This window comes from Syngnathus acus, chromosome 1 (genome assembly GCF_901709675.1).
Source record: "Syngnathus acus chromosome 1, fSynAcu1.2, whole genome shotgun sequence".
In the NCBI taxonomy this organism is placed as follows: Eukaryota; Metazoa; Chordata; class Actinopteri; order Syngnathiformes; family Syngnathidae; genus Syngnathus; species Syngnathus acus.
In genome coordinates, this window is record NC_051087.1 from 7,800,651 (window position 1) to 7,820,596 (window position 19,946).

The 19,946-nt window shown below is 42.7% G+C and overlaps 3 protein-coding genes and 1 long non-coding RNA gene across 8 annotated transcripts; 2 read left to right on the forward strand and 2 right to left on the reverse strand.

Moving 5' to 3' along the window:
• Nucleotides 1-105: 105 nt before the first annotated feature.
• Nucleotides 106-5,932, reverse strand: LOC119125565 (probable ATP-dependent RNA helicase DDX5). The gene is made up of 13 exons (XM_037256175.1): nt 5,797-5,932; nt 5,050-5,218; nt 4,831-4,927; nt 4,579-4,712; nt 4,334-4,399; nt 3,728-3,869; nt 3,471-3,631; nt 3,196-3,368; nt 3,001-3,111; nt 2,812-2,873; nt 2,541-2,600; nt 974-1,195; nt 106-888 (listed from the first exon to the last, which is right to left on the reverse strand). The coding sequence occupies exons 1-13, from the start codon at nt 5,835-5,837 to the stop codon at nt 446-448; spliced, it is 1,881 nt and encodes a 626-aa protein (XP_037112070.1). The 5' UTR covers nt 5,838-5,932; the 3' UTR covers nt 106-445.
• Nucleotides 5,933-7,643: 1,711 nt separating this feature from the next.
• On the reverse strand, nt 7,644-9,115 carry LOC119125610. The gene is made up of 3 exons (XR_005098505.1): nt 8,983-9,115; nt 8,643-8,732; nt 7,644-8,113 (listed from the first exon to the last, which is right to left on the reverse strand). It is a non-coding gene; the product is annotated as an uncharacterized LOC119125610 (long non-coding RNA).
• A 79-nt stretch (nt 9,116-9,194) lies between these two features.
• LOC119125599 (CD209 antigen-like protein E) lies at nt 9,195-12,832 on the forward strand. 2 transcript variants are annotated; one of them, XM_037256229.1, is made up of 6 exons: nt 9,195-9,438; nt 10,882-10,971; nt 11,153-11,239; nt 11,363-11,505; nt 11,601-11,695; nt 12,504-12,832. In XM_037256229.1, exons 1-6 carry the CDS (start codon nt 9,345-9,347, stop codon nt 12,643-12,645), a joined length of 651 nt encoding a protein of 216 aa, XP_037112124.1. In that variant the 5' UTR covers nt 9,195-9,344; the 3' UTR covers nt 12,646-12,832. The 2 variants fall into 2 exon arrangements, with proteins under 2 accessions (XP_037112124.1, XP_037112133.1); XM_037256238.1 differs by lacking the exon at nt 11,153-11,239.
• A 716-nt stretch (nt 12,833-13,548) lies between these two features.
• Nucleotides 13,549-19,833, forward strand: LOC119125530 (centrosomal protein of 95 kDa-like). 4 transcript variants are annotated; one of them, XM_037256127.1, is made up of 21 exons: nt 13,549-13,791; nt 14,172-14,300; nt 14,688-14,795; nt 14,889-14,999; nt 15,266-15,389; nt 15,590-15,705; nt 15,840-16,069; nt 16,191-16,248; nt 16,331-16,392; nt 16,482-16,669; nt 16,749-16,884; nt 17,056-17,173; nt 17,255-17,430; nt 17,521-17,616; nt 17,687-17,825; nt 17,941-18,110; nt 18,184-18,258; nt 18,344-18,496; nt 18,574-18,720; nt 18,896-18,967; nt 19,050-19,833. In XM_037256127.1, exons 1-21 carry the CDS (start codon nt 13,767-13,769, stop codon nt 19,224-19,226), a joined length of 2,610 nt encoding a protein of 869 aa, XP_037112022.1. In that variant the 5' UTR covers nt 13,549-13,766; the 3' UTR covers nt 19,227-19,833. The 4 variants fall into 4 exon arrangements, with proteins under 4 accessions (XP_037112022.1, XP_037112027.1, XP_037112028.1 ...); XM_037256132.1 differs by having other exon boundaries at nt 17,303-17,430; XM_037256133.1 differs by having other exon boundaries at nt 16,551-16,669.
• Nucleotides 19,834-19,946: the final 113 nt, after the last annotated feature.

Here is a 19,946-nt window from a genome sequence, read left to right on the forward strand (position 1 = left end):
GGTTGTGAACACATGATCTGTTGTTTTACATCTACTTTGCCATAGTATAACCCACTTATGGTACATATAACCCAAATTAAATTTCCCCATAAAGAGACAAATCTCCCCTTTTCTTCTTTTTATTTAAAAAAGGGACATTGCACCATTTTAATAATGATCACATCACTTTCACTAATTCATAACACCAACGCAATACAACGCATCACCTAGTTAAATAACTAAGGAATGTACGGTAACACAAAACCAAGAAAAAATACAGCACATGACCGTTGCACCGAAGGAGACGCTCTGGTATCACTCAATTAATCTCAAAACCTGCAGTAAGCAAAAAAAACAAAGTTAAACATATAGAATACCGTAATTATAACAACTTTAAATGCAATCAGCGTGTGAATTGTCGACTAAACAAAGAAAAAACAAGGGGTTTCAATATCTTGTATGGCGACTACTGTGGAAAGGGTGGTGGCATGGGGTAGGGCAACATTGGAGGTGGTGGCTGTTGAGCCTGTGGCGGTGGTGGGGGATGAGCGACGTAAGGAAACGGGTGGTTCATGCCGTTCTGGCCCTGTCTCTGCATGCCCCCAAACTGAGGTGGGCCCTGGCCCTGGAAGCTTTGGTTTCCAAAGGCTCCCGACTGATTGGAAGGACCACCAAAATTACCTTGGCCATTGCTGTTGCCATAATGGTTGACATAACTACCATGAGAGTTACCTCCATAGCTGCCCCCATTTTGCACCTTACCCCCAAAGCCACCCCTAGGCCCATTTCCAAACCCTCTGTCATTGTCCCTGTAGCCGCCACCACCACCAAAGTTCTCACGCCGCCCACCTCCAGAATACCTATCTCGACGGTCATCTCTGAAGCCGCCTCGCCCCCCCCTTCCGCGACCTAAATGGAATGCAAACAAAGACATACATGCTGTCACGTCTCGCGTCACTCAATTGTCACCATTCAATTTGAGTGGTTCTCGTACCTCCTCTGTCCTCTGCCATTTGGAGGAGCTTGGGGTTAATGGCCTGGTTGGCCTCGCGTAGCACAGCGATCAGGTCACTTGCCTGTTTCATGTTGTTGGGGGTGAAGAAGGTGTAGGCTGTGCCCGTTTTTTGACTCCGGGCTGTGCGTCCAATGCGGTGGATATAATCCTCGGAGGAGTTAGGGTAGTCATAATTGATGACAAATTTCACATCCTCCACATCTGTGAGAAGTGTTGCAGTGTGGCAAAACGAAACATGGGGGCCACACGGGGATTTTGCACACCACAACAGCCAGACCAAAGCACACAATTAGCAACTGTGAAGGCTGAGGTGGAAGGTGTTGTTGAGGCTGTGGAGGGAATGGGTTAGAGCAGCATCATTTGACATCTACTCCATGGGAATACTACTGTGGGAAGAGAGAAACGATGCACACTCCCATTGCTTACCATGGTCCAAATGATCCAAAAAAGACTTTTCACTCCCTCGTTGGTTACCAGGGGAGAATACAAATGCTTAAAGGCTTACCATATAAGGAGTATGCATTCACTAGTCCTTTCCCAATGCAGCCAAATCCCCCACATGTTGTCAAGTGACATCCGGGAGCTTCTTCTAGGCAGTTGGGCCAGGATATGCACTGGGGGCCTCCTCATATGCCAATATTATTCATTTTTGCAGGTAGTTTTTTGCCCAGTACACCCTCAAAAGAAGCCACACTGCACGTCTTGCCAAGACAAAATAGATCAGCTATTCAATTGACAGGGGCCCCTTCAAAAACAGTAAGCCTTGCGGGAGCCCCCTAGCAAAAACAAATCCCACGTCCCTTCATCTGTGTCATCAAGGCAAGATGTCGCAAGAAGCCAGTGTTCACTTGAGAAAATGTCTCTCATTGGCAGGTCTCGACATGACTTCTAGAATACAGGCGAGGGAGGAACTTTGGTTTGAGCTCTCGCTCACTCTTTCTCCTCACTAACCCCTATGCACATGTGCCAGGTCTCATCAATTTTCAGAGACTAATACAAGTTCTTAAACCGCTTTCTCCATTTCAAGGAATCCAGCACTTTGACGGGAACAAGCGAGAACCGAGAGCTGCGACAAGCACCTGCGCGTCGCCGATAACAATCGTCCCAAATCTCAATACCGTACAGCGCTTTCAAACACAGCGACATGCAGCAAGCACTTTTGGGGGGCGGTAACGGTTTGAGTCGGAAACAGCTGGATGGCAGTTGTCGGGCGAAATCCACGGACAGAGAACAGATGTGTGTGTATTTCAACATGTCGGAGGCAAAGGCTTAGCCACAGAGCCTTTTGAGAAAAAAAATCACTGGCACACAAGAGCTTTCACCTCTCTAGGCCCACTGGGTGGCAAGCCAGTTGAGCACTTCCAATATGTCATCCTTCTCCCTCTCCAGGCCTGGGACTGTCATGCCTAGTGCCTGCCACAAAGACTCCACCTTAAGGTGAGAAAAACTCAGAAAAATGCATAGAGAAGTTAAAGAAAGCAAAAACACTTTCTTTAAATTACATAACAGAAAAAAAAAAAAAGGTGCCGCTTAATGGCAAACTGACCTAAGCCGCGGGAGGCCACGTCTGTGGCGATGAGGATCGGTGCTTTGCCGTATCGGAACTCTAAAAAGCGGCAAAGTGCAATGGAATTAAAGAAAAACATATATGTCATAGTTGCTTTTCCACTGCATAGAACCGGCTTGTGCATGCAATGATGAAGCTGCACGACCACCGAGTGAAATGATGATCTAGTTTTGCAAATTTAGCGAGCGAGATCTGTGTTGTGCCCAGTAGGTACCATGCAGTGGAAAAGGTGAGCTCATTTTGTTCTTACCATTAAGGACCCAGTCTCTCTCCTGTTGGCTCTTGTCTCCATGAATCCCCATTGCTGGCCACCTGTGTGAAACACACTCTGCATGATATGTGCCGTTGTAGTGAATTGGTTTTTAAATCAGAATTGTTTTTAAATCAGTTATGACAACATTAACTGAGTGAAATAAAATGACATTGGGGTAATACTTACCCATCTCTTCTCATGCTCCTGGTGATCTCATCACAGCGTCTTTTGGTCTCCACAAAAATAATTGTCTTGTTTTCCTTTTCACTCATTATCTCCTCCAGCAAGCGAAGCAGTCTGGAGACAAAATGACAGCTTGTTTTTAACTACCAGTATGAAATCATTTTGAGTTACTTAACTTTCCTCTCCAAAGTATCTTACTTGTCCTCCTTCTCCATGTCATTGCAAACATCAACAATTTGCAGGATGTTATGGTTGGCGCTGAGCTGAAGCGCTCCAATGTTGATTTGTACATAATCTTTCAGAAAGTCCTCAGCAAGCTGCTGAACTTCTTTGGGCCATGTGGCACTCCACATCAGGGTCTGACGGTCAGGCTGGTAAGGAGACGGGCGACACTCAGTTTCTTTTGCCTTACAATCATTTTTACTTCGAGTCACAAGGCATCCAAACTTCAGAGTGATAGGATATGATCTCACCCGTATTTGGTCGACAATCTTGCGGATCTGTGGCTCGAAACCCATGTCGAGCATGCGGTCGGCCTCATCGAGCACGAGGTAGGTGCAACGCTGCAAATTTGTTTTGCCGCACTCCAGGAAATCAATGAGACGACCCGGGGTGGCGATACAAATCTCAACTCCTTGAATAAAACCACAATTCACACATTATTATTTACACGTTCCCCTGGACCCCCCAAAAACTCCCGACGAAGATGTAACAGTCCAAAGCAGCGTACCTCTCTCGAGATCCCGAATTTGGGGTCCTTTGGGTGCACCCCCATAGATGCAGGTGCTCTTGAGATGGGAGGCCCTGCCGTATTCAGCAGCCACTTGTTGCACCTGCTGGGCCAGCTCTCGTGTAGGCGCCAACACCAAGCACTGCAAAAAAGCATTAGTTTGCTTAAAAATGTGCATTCATCAATACAGTTAAGAGTTCAAACAAAAATAGAACCTGTCTATTTGACGGTGCATTTCCTAACCATGCAAAACCAAACAAATACTTAATATATAAAAAAAAAAAAACTTAAAAAATATTTTTGCTGCAGGTGCCGCCATCTCCATTTCAGTCAACCATGAGCTCATACAAATTGACTTCTTCACAAAAACATCATTTGCATCCTCGAGCATAGCTACGACCGTTGTTTCTTGATACCACGTTGAGTTACATTTGACTGATTTTTGTAGCACTCCGAGTGTGCATATTAACAAAAAAATTCCAATAATGTATATTTATAATGCACATTTAAACACATTTAGTTCAAGCCAATTTCAGCTTTTGGAAAATAATATATCATAAAAAAATAGATAATAAGTAGTACACATTTAAAGGATGGTTTACTTACAATAGGTCCATCACCATGCTCCAGGAAGGGTTGATGTTGGATGTGCACAATAGCAGGTAGAAGGTACTGAAGGATAACAGGGTGAGTACATATTAGTTTCTCTGAGCTCACCAAGCCTTCTGTTGTGAATTGTAAACGCATCAAAAGCTTAGTTACCAGCAAAAAAAAAAACGACTTGTCTTTACATGCATTTATGTGTCCTTCAGTGTCTTTGAAAAACATCATACTTATGTTTTAATACGTACTGCAAGAGTTTTCCCAGAGCCAGTTTGAGCAATCCCAACCATATCTTTGCCACTGAGAGCAACTGGCCACCCTTGAGCTTGAATAGGGGTTGGTTCAATCCAGTTTTGTTTAATGACCATGTCCATGACATAGTCTACAAAACAGGAGAGGCAAGATAAAAGGAAACGGACATTATGCAACACTTTTGTTCCAGTTGTCAGCATTGCAAACTTCTGCATTTTGATTTTCTAGGAAAAATCATTTCAACTCACTTGGAAATGCAGCTTCATTGAACCTTAAAATTGGTTTGGGGCATTCTCTTCCTTTGACTGTCACTTCTCTGCTTATTCTGTACTGCTCAACTTCTGGCTGAAATAGGAGGAAAGGAATCACACGTAAACAATGAGGACTGCCCACACGAGCACAGGGGGAAAGTGTTACCTCACGTTAAACCACATATGGAAATGTAAACAACAACAATAAATGCTTACAAGCAGCCTTCGGGTGACATCGGGGTGTTCCTGGTAGAAGTTCTTTTGAAACTTTGGAAGCTCATCAAGGTTCCAGTGTCTCTTTCTTAGTCTGTCACCAGGGTTTCCAAACTTTACCGGGGGAGGTCCACCCCTGCCGCCTCCAAAACGAGGAGGTCCCCCACCATATCTAGAGAAGACACCATTTATATGAGGAAGTAGAATGTTTTATCTGGTTGAAGAAATGTAGTACATTTAAATGAATGCTGTCCAAGGGAGTTTTTAGTGTCTGAACACTTGTGCGTTGTGTGCATTCAAAGCATGCATGAAGTGACATTGAGGGGCGACAAAGCAATCACAATACTGCAGACCATTGAAGACAAAACGAAGCAATTAAGTCTATGTGTTTTGTCAAGACGGGAAGTCGCTGCGTCATAAACCCATGTCACGTTAAGGCTGTTCATATTTTTCCTCCTAGTGTTCGTGCCTATAAGGGCAGCTAATAATCACACGGCCCGGCCCGCAGTTAGCCAGCTTGAATCTAAAACCAATCGAGGGGGTTGTAGTACGTGACAGTGTGTTCACTTTAACGCAGAAATAAATTCAATCGATTGTGTGACTGTGCGGTCCAGAAAAAGGATGGAGGGATGAATTAAAACCGAGGCTTCTCTCGCAGCAATGGAGCAAAGGCGGCGTTTGATGTTAGCAGCCATTTGTAAACGGAAAGTGAAACAAAGCAAACTAATAAAAAAACAGCGGGTGACTTACCCTCTATCACGGCCACGGTCTCTGTCTGAAAACCCTGGCATTATGCAGCAGAGTAGACTGAAAATAAAGGCGAACCGAAGGCAAATATGTTTACTGGATTAACAAGACCGGCTAACCACACACAGCTCGGCTAACTGAAAGGACGGAAATGACGCCACAGAATGCGGCGATAACGTCGTATCCCCCCAGCTTTGTACATTTGTTTCGTTTTCATCTCTTTACCCAGAAGTAGCAAAACTCCGTACACTTTGACAAAGTAGAAAAGCTGATATTTCTTTATCCAGAAGTAGCTAAATTACGCACTAGTTGTAAATAAATAAAAAAAAGTCAGTACAAACTTATTCTTATCCGTCCGTCCGTCCGTCCATCCATCCATCCATCCATTTTCTCTACCGCTTGTCCACACAGGGGTCGCTGGTCCATCCATTTTCTCTACCGCTTGTCCACACAGGGGTCGCTGGTGTGCTGGTGCCAGTCCCAGCAGTCATCGGGCAGTAGGCAAGGGACACCCTGAACCGGTTGCCACCCAATCGCAGGGCACACAGAGACAAACAACCATCCACTCACACTCACACCTTCGGGCAATTTTGGAGCGCTCAATCGGCCTACCATACATGTTTTGGGGATGTGGAAGGAAACGGAGTGCCCGGAGAAAATCCACACAGGCACGGGGAGAACATGCAAACTCCGGACACACTGGGAGGGCCGGAAGTGGAATCACACCCTTTGAACTGTGAGGTGGACGTGCTAACCAGAGCCCCATCGCGCCGCCACTGATTTTTATAATTAATAATATTTTCTTGCAACTTTCTTTCTCGTTGTTGATAATGCAAAATAAGGTAATGATAAGAGAAAAGCATTTTGACTGAATATATGCAAATTTGACGAAATGGATGAGCACAGTTTTCGCAATACAGTATATAATTGAACTTTTTCTTGGAGTCTGCCGCTTCCCCCAACAATGACACCATAAAGTATTGACTAACCGGTGTGATTGCATTCATCCACTTCTCTGATTCCGGTCCTTATATGGTCGTCCCATATTTCTTCATTGTGAGAAAAAGAGATATTTTTGGAAACGCAGAAACTTGCACAACATATGACAGAAGGAATTTACGGGAAGATCTCATGACAAAGTATAAATTGGAAACAAACATCTTTCTCATTCAAGACACTGCTGTGTTCTTGATTCTTTAATTCTTGTGCTTTCCTGTGATTGTCATCTTTGACATAAATGTCCAAACTCTGCCCTGTGTCCTTCCAAGGACAATGAGCCATCTGGCATTCAGCATACAAGGCCTTTGTAATTATTGTCTACCGCACCACAAAAGACCCAATTTCATTTATTTCCACCATAATCTTTTTTGACCTCTTATAAGGTCTGTTTTCAGCTAGCTGTGATGCCTTGAAGAGGGAAGATCAGAATTGAGCAAAGAACCAGATCAGCGCTTCTGCATGTTTTTACATTATGGTAGCTGACTTGAAGTCTTAATTAAAGTAATTAATCTATTTACTGTAATTTCCAGACTATAAGACACACCTGAATAGAAGCCACACCAGCTAAAATTAGGGGAAAATTCTGTTTTGTTCATATACATATAATACTATAAGCCGCAGGTGATTAAAATTAAATGTATTATCAAAACAAATCTTCTTACAATATCATCTAAATCATAAAAATAATAATAGATAACCTGCATTGGACTATAAACCGGAAAGTTCAAAGGTTGTGCAAAAAGTAGTGATTTATAGTCCAGAAATTTCAGTATTTGATTTTAATTTAATTTATCTATTAGAATTGAAGAATTTTCTTGCTCACTATGTCTTTCAACAAATTAGAGGGATTATGCAAGAACACAATTTTAATAGACAGACAACAAAAATGAGAAATTGAAGAGAATTCATTTTGAGTACATGAGTGTTAAGGTCCAAAAACTTAATACCAACCACAAAAACCAACAATGACAAAAAAATAAATAAAACAAGCACGTAAATAACATTTTCCAACCCAAAAAAGCATGTTTAGTAGCCTGAGGATGGTGTTATCAGAAAGACAGCGATTGGAAGGAGATGGAAAAAAGACTAAAACCACCTCACCGGAAAAGTGAGGTATTGCACTATTTACATACGAGCAAGTTTCTCAATTGAGAGAGGCTGTTTCGAAGCTCGTCTCTTTCTCTTGTTAAAGCATTGAGACTTTCTTGTAATCTGCTGCACCGAAATCTTGTGTTTCTGCCACAATCCGCGTAAATCGGCGTCACGGGCCGTGGACTGGTTGGGCACGTTAGATTGCACTCCAAACAAAATTGTGAGGGCACTGAAGGAAAAAAGTATGAATGGATCATTATCACAAAATCAGATGAATAGCGGGACCTCTTAAGTTGAACATTATTCATTCCTTGACACTGCTTTAATTTTACAATTTGGGAGAATTTGGTCATTTCTGCCTCGTAGTTCTGAGTTGCTGGTCAGACCTTTCTGTAATGTTCAGGACATTTATGGCGTACTAAAAAAACTATCAAAGCATTGAAATTACACAAGAATGTTGGAATTTCCACCTCTTGGTCAGGATTTAATCAACTTTTTTCCAGAAATCCTTTCCATGTTCACTGAGCTGAAGTCAGTAGGCAATGTTCAATTTTGTGATGATGGTTTGAACTCAGGTTTTGACTTTTAAAGGATATTTTCTCGAGAATTTTGGTTGAACTCCAAAACGTACGATTCTTGGAACGTCAAACTGGATTTTCCATTGCATCTATTCACAGCACTGTTTGATGTTACTTTCTTGATACAGCAGAAGTTTAAACATGTACATTCAAAAACAATAGTATGAGCAGTCTACTTACAGGCGAGGCGTAGAGAAACATTGAGCGTGGCTTGAAGGACACATCCAAGGCCGATGATTAGGAGAAATACATGACACATTCTTTCTTGTGCTAAATGGATGCATATATAGTGTCAAAGACTCGGGGCTTAATGAACCAAATATTTTGCAGGGTGTAAGTACTTGCAGAGATGCAAGTGCTTGATTCCTAAAGTATAAATGAATATTTTCACCGTTATAAATTCCATAATATATATAGAAACAGTAAGCTCCAGCAGGAATAGGAAGTCTATGACTTTACAGAAAACTTAAATCCAGATATTATTCTCAAGTATTCTCAGGTATGATGAGGACGAGATTACCTTTTCGATTTGTATCCTCACTGGACATCTGCTGTGCCATCTCTACAGGAATCATGCATTCACCTTTCAGCTCAGTGACAATCGACAATGTGTCAATTCTGGAGCGCGAGGTAACTGACACTATTTATCAATCATATGAGTAAAAAGGGGAACTAAGAAAGGCTTAAGCACATTTCTCACTCTCTTTTTCGCTCATGGACATCCTCTTCAAGAATTTCATAATCCCATCACATGCTGATAAATGGAGAACAACAACCTTGCCAGCTGACAGAAAGAAATGAAAAGGCAGAATCACAGAAGCGGTTTTCACACGACCGTGACACTAACTTCCATCGTTATTGTAACTCTCTCGCGGCCACGACATGGTGAGACTTCATCGTTCGGAGGCTCCACTGCAGATGGACTACTTGAACGTGCCTCAAGCTTCAAGCGAAGAAGGGACAGAGGCAGAGACGGGTGAATATAAGAATTTTTAAGCCATATTAATCTGTTTATTTTTCCACCTTTATGTCCATGCTATTAGATTCATGTGAACATTTTCAGAAGAAAGTTTGTCAGAAAGTGTACAATAATGGTGGTTGGATCCTTCGGAATGAAGGTTTAAACGACAACTGATCAATAATCAAATTAATCAATTAATATTTTGTTAATCGGTTGGTCGTCACAAAAGCTTGTGTAATTTATAATTGTCCAAATGGATAAAATTTCAGCTGCTCAGCAGTAAATTAAATAAATTTCTAAATAAAAAATTTCCGACAAATATGTCTTTTTAATTTGGAAAACAATGTTCAGCATTTTGTTGTGTTTCTGAGCAAAGCAGTAACTAAATCTGAATTAAGTGAGCATTGTCTGCATTGTCATTTGAAATGATGTCCTGTTTTATAATATAGAGATAGAAGTCACAACTTGTTTTATTAACTGTTAATCAACAGATTAATTGATTATTAAAATAACCATTAGTTGGAGAACTAATATAAATGTCTTACCAATTTAAAAGCATAGGGTAAAATACACAGGTGCATTATGAACATTTTGAAAAGTATGAACTTTGGAGGCAGCTCGACGGTGCACTGGTTAGCACCTCCGCTTCACAGTTTGGAGGGTGCGGGTTCGATTCCACCTCCGACCCTCCCTGTGTGGAGTTTGCATGTTCTCCCCGTGCCTGCGTGGGTTTCCTCCGGGCACTCTGGTTTCCTCCCACATCCCAAAAACATGCTTGGTAGGCCAATTGAGCACTCCAAATTGCCCTGAGGTGCGAGTGCAAATGGCTGTTCATCTCTGTGTGCCCTGCAATTGTCTGGCAACTGGTTCGGGGTGTCCCCCGCCAGCTCCAGCACGCCCATGACCCCCGTGGGAACAAAGCAGTCCAGAAAATGGATGGATGTATGAACTATGGATGGTAGACTGCTATGCCTCTCAGAGCTGTCTGACCTAGTAATTTGTCTATGCTTGGTTGTACTAAGTTTATCTTGTTTTTCCTTTGCGGAAGAACCCGCCGAAACATGTCAGGTAATGCACCTAAAATAATTTGTTTGATATAAAAGAACCAGTGAAGTGATTGTCTATGCTTTCTGTTCCTGGTCTGTATCACTCATATGATATTTCACCAGACTGGAATTTTCTCGAAGACCATTTCCCCTTATTAGGTACTATTTATTTAAAAAAGAAAAAAAAAAAAAAAAAAGAGTACATGGAGCCTTCAAGCTTATTAACGTAATATTGTAGTTGTAGTGTTGTAGCATATATTTTGGTCACTATACTATTTGTGAGGGACAAATTACATAAATACAAAGATAATATTAAACACAATGTTCAATGATTAAATTCACCGCAACAACTTGAGTTCAATCATCATGTCTCTCTCTCATTGGTGCTCATGATAATGATGTGGTCTCTTAGGCAGAAAGGTGTACAGACTCGTCGCTGTGAGCCTCGGACTGTTGTGTGTCCTCCAAGCTGCTCTCAACATTTCACTACGTCTTACTTCTCGTAAGTTCCAATTCTTCTTCTCTTTTTTTGTGGTGTTATACGTATATGCATGTAGCCTTGATATGTCATTTGGAAAAAGTGTACAAATGAATAAGTGTAAAAAAACACAGCTAATAAAACCTGATATATATGAACAAGCATGTGTAGACTTTTTATATCCACTGGTTCATTTCCCTTTCAGTGTATTCTGTCAGTGAAATAGACAAATTTGCTGCGTGTGCAAACTCCACTCTTGAGAAAGAACTGAAAAGAAAAATCGATACTATTGGTAAGGATAACTGGGAACGTATAATCATTGCTATTATGATTCCGATCTGACTGGTTTTATTGACAGAAAATTGAATTAATTACTATCTACTTATTTGTTTGTGTGTTAAAAAATGTTGAGCAGATAAATATGGACAAGAAGGGTGGGTATATTTTCCCTCCAGTTTGTATTACGTCTCTTCCACGAGGAAAACGTGGCTCCGCAGTCAAGTCGACTGCGTGAGGAAAGGTGCAGACCTGGTGGTTGTCGACAGCAGGGAAGAGCAGGTAGCGCTGGTTCTTGTGTGATTCCTATTATTTTCACTATTTCTTGGAGTTGAATCTCAAAGAGAGCATGATGTGTTGCGTTGTCTCTTAACAAGGAGTTTCTCAGAAAATTCAACATTATGGTGTGGATTGGGCTGAAAGATCGTGGGGGCACGTGGTATTGGGTCAACGGGTCTCAGCTGAAAACAAGGTTCACACTTTTTTTATGCACACACACGCCACATCATTGCTTCAAAATATGTTTGCGCTTCATGACTGAATCTGACTCGTGCACACGCGTGTGCGTGTGTGGAGATAGAGCAGTGGTTCTTAACCTTGTTGGAGGTATCGACTATCGAACCCCACCAATTTCAAATGTGCATTCACCGAACCTCTCTTTAGTGAAAAATAAAATTATTTCTTTCAAATTCAAGACATTACGATTTTTTTACTGGTGCACAAAATTAGCCTTGCATGAACGTCACTTTGTTCAAAATCAACACAATGCATGAACTCACAACAAATTACACGCCTGCTAATCAGTGTGACTTTGCGAGACCAGTTCAGATACACGGTATCACGAATTTGCACGATAAATCTGGTGTCCTCGGACCGTCGCAGTGGTGGCTCTGCCGAACCCCTGAGACCGCCGACCCACCGAACCTCGAGGGTTCAATTGAACCCAGGTTAAGAACCACTGAGATAGAGATACATAATTCATAGATAGATAGATTCATAGATAGATAGATAGATAGATAGATAGATACAGCGAGTGAGAGAGCAAGAGAGAGAGAGAGAGAGAGAGAGAGAGAGAGAGAGAGAGAGAGAGAGAGAGAGAGAGAGAGAGAGAGAGAGAGTGTGAGAGAGCAGGAGAGAGAGAGCGCGAGAGAGAGAGAGTGAGCGAGAGAGAGATAGACAAGACAGAGCGAGAGATAGAGACAGAGACAAAGAGAGAGAAAGAAGGCGGGGGTTAGAATGAAAATGAAAATGAAAACTGTGTGTGTTTTCTTGTGTTACAGCTTCTGGGCTCCAAATGAACCCAATAAACATGAAGGCAAAAAAGAAGACTGTGTACAAATACGGTACAATGACAATATAAACAACTGGAATGATGTCATATGTGATGAACAACATTTTTGGATCTGTGAAAAAAAGGTGTGATGCAACTGTTAGTAGATACAACTAACTCTGAAACAATTTCATTTCATATATATATGTATGTTGCAGTGCTTTGATAATTTTAAAATGGTCTGATCTGCTTTGTTTCCTATTACAAACATTGAGCGTTTGTGGAGAAACCACTGGGCTGAATAAAGAATACTTTTTTGTGCCATGTGACATCCATCTATTAACCTTCTAAAGCGCTTATTGTCATTAAGGTCGCACATGAGCTCATTCCAGCTAATTTGGGCGAAAGGCAGGGTACACCAGGTACCTGGATTGGTAACCAGTTAATCGCAGGGGAGACCAACAAACATTCAAACAACCATGTGCAGTCGCGGACAATTGTCCCTAATGAACATAGCATGGATGTTTTGGAACGTCAGAGGAAACTGGAGTGCTAAGGAAAACACACGCAAGCATGGAGGGAACATGCCAACGTCAAAGAAGGCTAAATCCAAGATCCAAACACTGGGACAATTTATGATTTAATTCTTAAGAATGATGCAACCCAATCATGACTTTGTATAAAGCGTACAAATCAGCAACAAACTGTAGAACGGAATTCTCTAAATTTAGGTTCACTGGCAAGACTTAAAGACTAGATACACAATTTTCATCAACTTAATGTCAACAATACAACAACGAAACAAACGTTACAATTTATTTCATTTTTTTTTTAAATCGACATGAGTGAAATTCAAGACTCTGGATATGTGGTTTTTATTTTATTTTATTTTTTAATGATGGCCTCAAACGTTGCCAAAATGAACGGAATACTAAAGAAACACACAACGGAGAGAATATGCCAACTCCAAAGAGTTGACCTGCACGACCTACACAAGCGAATACCTGCACTGACAAAAGATATCCAGCAGATGGCAGTAATCACAGATCAACGACACTTCCGGAAACTAGCAACAAGAACATCCAATCAAAAACAGTAACATTTTAAGTCAGGAAAGACGGTTGTTTCTTTCTTTCTCATGCTGAAAACTACACTACCAATACACTAACGTACATGTAGTGTCCGCTCTGGATTTCAGTTCTTTCACCAAAAACATCTCCCCGGGAATTTCCTTGTTTTTGAGCCACATCTGCCTCTCTTCGACAGCTGTTTCATGGGCACTCCGGAGGAAGAGAAAGGTAAAAGCGGAAGGCAACGCTCGCTGTTGACGTACTATACGTAAGCTAACGCTAACTTTCCATTGCTAACTTTGTTGTTTCGCTCCATTTCTGTTATTGTTTTGGTACGTTTCCAGCCGAATGAATGATCTCATATTGTATTAAATTCCCCCCAAATCGGTCTACAAAGTATACATTGTAAGACTCTTTGAAGTCGGCGCGAAATAAAGTGACTTTAGCAGTGCTGGCTAGTTGAGTTGTTGAGTTAAAGTTGCGACACTCGCCTTTGGTATCAATAGATATCGACGTGACCTGCTGTTTGTTATTGACCTCAAAACTTGCAATACTGTGAGAAATTGTATGTGTTATGCAACTCAGTGTATGTTTTCTTCCCTTAACAGACTGGTTAGATGTGGCAAATGAGCTGCTCGGCAAGTGTGGCATTCAACAGAAGCTGACTAAACTCACAGACTGTGACGCCCATGTGTTTATTAGTCTCTATGAAAACATCCTGAGAGAGAAGGTTCCAGGTAAGATGACAGCAAACCGGGTGCAGCATCTATTTTGGAGTTCAGTTATGTTTAGAGAAATCCTTTACATCATTACAACTCAAACTTTCTCATGCGAAATTTTGATCTCTTTGTATGTCTTGGCATGTGAAGAAATTGACAATAAAGCAGACTTTGAAATACAAAATTTACAGGGAGGGCCACAATTTATTTTTGGGGTTAGTCATAAATCCATTTATTGAGACTGTTCAGTCTGCAATTGTTCAAAACACAATGTAGTTGTAATTCAAAACAACAAACAGTGTATTTTTTATTAATTTAGACTTAAAAATAAATGACAATCATCTATTATTAAATGACAATTATTGATGGTTTCTATACTTGCTTGATTGTTTTCAATCTTTTCAGATTATATTGTACCACCACGCAGTCAAGAGGATGACATCCATAATGTTCAGTGTGTGATTGACTCGCTGTCACTGGATTATCTTCAGATTAGTCTCTCGCATATCACAGGCATCGTAATTTTTTTTGTTTGAATTGCACCATGTTTTTTTTTTAGCTGTTTAGAATAACAGTCAAAATGTGTAATATCTATATTGCTAACAGGAGAAAATGTAATCAGGGGAGACAAAGAGTCAATCAAGAACCTTTTGGATATCTTTGACGGGCTCCTGGAATATCTCAGCGAGGCGATAAGTGAGGACTCACAGAATGACGGTGGGCACATCTAACAATCCTCTCTCTTTCCTTTGACTGTTCTCAATATATTGACACCAGTTATTATGTGTGGTCTCCAAACTGAAAAGGATTTTTAAAACCAGCTATGGAAAACAAAGAAACATCTCATTTGGCAGAACTGAGCAGTGCTTTGTTAGTGTGGCTTGAACTTCGCCACAGACCACATTATGTAACTTCCTCTGCACCTCATGATTGTCATGTCCCAGATAGAAAATACAAGGGATTTCTTTTTTTTACAAAATCAGGGTCACAAAATGGTGGTCTCCGAGAGGAAGCTCCCAGTGAAAGCGAGGTGCCAACAACCAGCAATGCCATCAAGCTGATAGACACAAAGATGGAGAAAGTGCGTTTATATTCTGATGATGGAACGTAAGTACATTTTTGTAGCTCTTTTCGCACTGCCTGTTAAAGACGGGATGTTTCTGGGTTGCTCTGTATTAACCGCTCTGCCACGGACTAGAGGCTGTTTATAAACAAGTTCCTGAGTTCTAAACCACAACACATGTATTCCTAACAGTCGAGTGAGTCAACTGAAATGTCCATGCATGCTCACATATCTTCCAATGCAGGTCCACTATGCAGTCGAGTAGGACTTCCCAACACTCCGGCAACAGTGAGCAGCCCGGCTCACCCGGCGAAGCCATCGGGCTTGGAGTTTCAGCACGCACGTTTGCAGATCAACAAGGTGAAGATGCAAAAATATGCATTAAAAAATACAAGGTGGCCCCTCTTTAGGATGGAGTTTTTCTGTTGCTATGCCAGAAATAGTTGTAGGCAATTTTGTCCCCTGCATCTATCCTTTACCTTCTGACTCAACAGAACCAGCTGTCCAGATGTTAACCATGGATGCAGTCGCCACCACGGATGCAGTCGCTGCCGCTAGTCCCTCAGAGGACCAGGACCTACCTTTGAGTGTGCGGCTGCACGCCGCCATTGCACTGCAGCCACCCACCCAGAGTGATTCTCCCCAGCCCGTCGTCACAGACACACATTGCATGGAGCAAGACGCCGGTGGTGCCGAGGAGCAACACGACCATGTTGTCATTCAGGTATTAAAATCTTCTGTTTTTAAATATTAGATTTTGTAAGGTCTCACTTTCCTAGTAACCTTTTTGACCTCAGTCAGTCCTTCTTTTTGGTCCTATGTTCAAATGTCCCATCATTCTCCAGGGACAGACCTCTAGCGCTGAAGCCCAGGGAGTTGTCTGCAATGGACTGCACTCTCCGGGTGGGTGAGAAAAACAAAACACAGTTGGTCCCCGCGTACATCTTGAGACTAACAGTCTGGCACTTCTGTGCCTCTTTTCCAGCCTTGAGTGAAAGTGAGTCAACAAGCCAGCAAAGAGCCAACGTTGCGTTCGAGACACTGCAGGTAGGAAAGAAGCAGGTCGTCACATTTGAACTAAATGCCATATTTCCGGCATTTTGTACAAGTTTCAGCACCAAGTACAATATTTTCAGCCCACTCAGGGAGGCCCCAGGAGGGTTTTAGTCCACACGCAACCAGATGTGCTCATCCTCACGCTGCAGGATGAGGCGTCGGCCACGACTCCGTCGCCACCAGACACGGAAGAGGAGCAAGAGGAAGAAGAGTCATGTCCTATGACGAGACTGCAGGCGGAGAGGCTCCACAATAGCAAGGCCCTCGGGTAAAACTATTTCATGCAAGCATAGTTGCCCTCGCTTAGAGGATGTCTCGCTCAAGCCTTCACTGTTTTGTCTGAGCAGCAGATGGTTGGAAAAAGATGAGGAGGAAGAAGACAAGGAGACACATTCTTGCCGAAGGAAGAGCAATAAGCGAGCGGAAAAAGAGTTGCATCATATTTCTGAGAAACTAACCCATCGAATTGATGAGCTGGATCAGGTGAGATCAGGTTCAAGTGCATGTTTGTAAACTTTTTCTTTCTGGATTTTCTTGACCTTTCGTTTGAAAATGCCGGAAATGTGCCATATAAGTAAAGCCCCCTTCTTGGAGCTCAACATTTCACTTCAAAAGCATCATATTTTCTTTTCTTAATTTTTGTATTTCCTGCAGATGCTAAAACGACTTATGGGCACCAGTGGAGAGTCTGGAGCTGTCGGAGATTCAGAAGAGGAGTCTGACCTCTGTGACGACTTCGTAACGCAACATAGGACTTCCAGACCACGTGCAGGTGTGATGAAAATATGCATTTTCTCAGCTATATATTTACTCTCACTCAGAGCACATCCACAAGAATTCTTTGGTATTTCAGGAACACCCGAACCCAAATCCACCCATAGGACATCCTTATCCTCGCCAGCACGACATCACTCCGTGCTGGAGCGCTTGCAGGATGGCGAGCACGAAGCCCTGAGCCGACAAACGAACATCCCAAACCGTCCTCTGATGTGGCAAAGTGAGCCGCCGCGCCGTACTAAACACAGAAAGGTTGTTTTGATTTTTATCCATCCCATATATAGTGGTTGACTTCCAACGTTCAGATGGTATTTATGGAATTCACGTTCTTTGTCTAACCAGACTGTGGTGAACCAAGCCTACGAGACGGAACTGGCGAGATTAGAAGGCAAAAAACGAGCCGATCTGGACAAGGAACGACACAAAGTTCAAGAAGCTGTAAGTCGTCGCTGTGCTTGTCACCAACCACAGAGGTGTCACCAAACAAGACTCGATTGCGTGTACACAGGAGCGAGAGTACAGAGAGGCCCTACTCGATGACTTCCCCAAGGCACCCAGAACACTTCCTTCGACAAGCAAGTCCCAGCCCAAGGTCCACAAACAAAGCACATCGGCACGGCTACGAATCCCCAAGAAAACGCCACCTCGTAAGATGCATTCCTTTCATTTACATATGAATGAATGGGCTTGTAAGAACACAAACAATCAAATTGTCCCCCCAGAGCAGAGCATGATGTTTCGGCATGCAATTTCTCCTTTCAGTCAAAGTGAAGGAGAATGAGCTCCTGCCCTTGCTCCTGGAGGAGCTGCCGTTCCTGCATATTTCCCCGCATGAGCTGGGCCTCATGTGGCAGCAGCAGAAGCAACACGCAGAGCAACTCAATGCCCAAGCCTTCGCCCAGAAGCAGCGGCGCAGTCGATTCTCCCGAGAGGTTAGTGCTTGACCTGGTGTGGTCCTGAAGGTGGAGCGCAAGTGAGTAATGGACGCTTCCCTGTGTGTGGCAGTTGGAAGAAGCTCAGAGGAAGCATGACTTGCTGGTGGGGTTGGTCCACAAACAGCAGGAGCACAGCAGACGTCTGGTGGGTTCACTCACATTTCTTCCAGTGAGTTCCAAACAGCCAAAAAAAGAGCAGGCTGTGACTCGCTATGGTCTCGATCCTCCAGAGGGACTTTAAAGAGCACAGTAAGCAGCAGAAGTGCACCCAGACCCGACTGAGAGAACAGCGGCAGCAGATCGCTCGGGCCAGGAAGTACTACCAAGACTACCACGTCGAGCATCGGGCTCGCCTCATGAAGGCTCGCGTCAACGAGGAGAAGGTGGTTGCGTGACGCATTCCACTTCTCAGCACTAACAAGCTGATCTGATCATCCGGCATGTCGTTTGGTTTGTGTAGATGGTTCGGCAACTCTTTGAGGAAGGTTTGGAGGTACAGAAGGCTCGTCTGAGGGAGCAGAGAGCCTTCGCCACGGAGCAACGGCTGGAGTATCAGAAACAACACCAGGACCACATAGAGTCGATGGAGAACTACTACAAAGATCAAGTAGGACCACTTGCACAAGTGTATGAGACCTGCAACAAGAGCTGAATGAAATATTTGCCTTCAAGATATGAACGCCACACTTTTATCCTTGAAGCCAATACTGCATCATACGGACAGCTGTTCTTAATCATTTGACTCTCATATTCTAAATCACCTAACCCTTCTCTGTTTACAGTTTTCACTTCTGGCTGAAAAACTTGCACAAGAGCAACAAGAGATCAAGATTCGTAAAAAAGCTCAAGAGAAGGTTTAAAGAAAAAGTCATGTTAAAAATATTCTTAAAACACTACTATCAGGTTGCCCCTTGTTGAAGCAGTGCCTTTTCGCAGGTGCTGCTCAAGATGAAATGCGAGCTGCGTTCTAAGATGGAGCGCGAGATCCGCGAGCTGCAGAAAATCATCATCCAGAACGACCAGGACGACCACTTCCAGGATCTGGAGGTCCAGAGGTTACGCAATCGAGTGTGCATGGCTTCATTTCACTGCCACAAAAGCAGTCTGCACTGACCGTGACACGTCTGGGTCTCAACTAGAGGAATGAATCCGAGGTGCAACGTCCTGGTAACTGCTCAGATTTGCACAAGAAGAGCGCGCTTCCGCAAACCGTAATTGGGTACAAGACGAACCTACAATTGAGTAACTGAAAGCAATCCGACAAATTGTAACCAACTGTACCTTCACTGTGACCTTAGTCTGTTGTAGCTGGTTGCCAGTACAAACGTTTGTTCTTATGCCAAATGACCACCAGAACACTGGGTTTTAACTTCCTTTTACCATGTGTGATTAAGTCTTCCTTCAACTTGTTTGTGGTTTATTTATTTTTTAAATTAAATCTGACCTATTTTTTGTAAATACTAACTGGGTGTTGGTGCGGTCTAATCCATAAGACAATAACAATTAAGTCTTAAGAGAAGCCAAAGCTATTGGATTTCTATCTAACTGGAGCATTCTTAAGTGTGACTAAAGGTTTGTACATATTTAGGAGGGAAATTAACTTCTATGAAGCTCCCGATGATGTCTGAACCACCTTAAATGACATGAACAAGACTAATGCTGTTGTGGGTGATCTAGTCTGCACTTGAACCAATAAACCTCACGTTGCAAACTTCTCACCGCATCTACTGTTGCATCTATCCACACAAATACCTCTAAGTGTGTGCACTAGAACACAATTGACACCAACCTTTAAAAAACTAAAATTGGGAAGGAGGTGCGGTGTGAAGCCAA

What these genes read in the sequence shown, in the direction of transcription:
- LOC119125599 (XM_037256229.1), top strand. Translation starts at nt 9,345, where the DNA reads ATGGTGAGACTTCATCGTTCGGAGGCTCCACTGCAGATGGACTACTTG. An exon ending in TTCACTACGTCTTACTTCTC is followed by an intron (nt 10,972 to 11,152) that starts GTAAGTTCCAAT and finishes TTTCCCTTTCAG; the next exon opens with TGTATTCTGTCAGTGAAATA. An exon ending in GGGTCTCAGCTGAAAACAAG is followed by an intron (nt 11,696 to 12,503) that starts GTTCACACTTTT and finishes CTTGTGTTACAG; the next exon opens with CTTCTGGGCTCCAAATGAAC.
- LOC119125530 (XM_037256127.1), top strand. Translation starts at nt 13,767, where the DNA reads ATGGGCACTCCGGAGGAAGAGAAAG. An exon ending in CACAATAGCAAGGCCCTCGG is followed by an intron (nt 16,670 to 16,748) that starts GTAAAACTATTT and finishes TTGTCTGAGCAG; the next exon opens with CAGATGGTTGGAAAAAGATG. An exon ending in GCAGTCGATTCTCCCGAGAG is followed by an intron (nt 18,111 to 18,183) that starts GTTAGTGCTTGA and finishes TGTGTGTGGCAG; the next exon opens with TTGGAAGAAGCTCAGAGGAA.
- LOC119125565 (XM_037256175.1), bottom strand. Translation starts at nt 5,837, where the DNA reads ATGCCAGGGTTTTCAGACAGAGACCGTGGCCGTGATAGAGG. An exon ending in CAATGAAGCTGCATTTCCAA is followed by an intron (nt 4,713 to 4,830) that starts GTGAGTTGAAAT and finishes CCTGTTTTGTAG; the next exon opens with ACTATGTCATGGACATGGTC. An exon ending in GACATGGAGAAGGAGGACAA is followed by an intron (nt 3,112 to 3,195) that starts GTAAGATACTTT and finishes TTTTGTCTCCAG; the next exon opens with ACTGCTTCGCTTGCTGGAGG.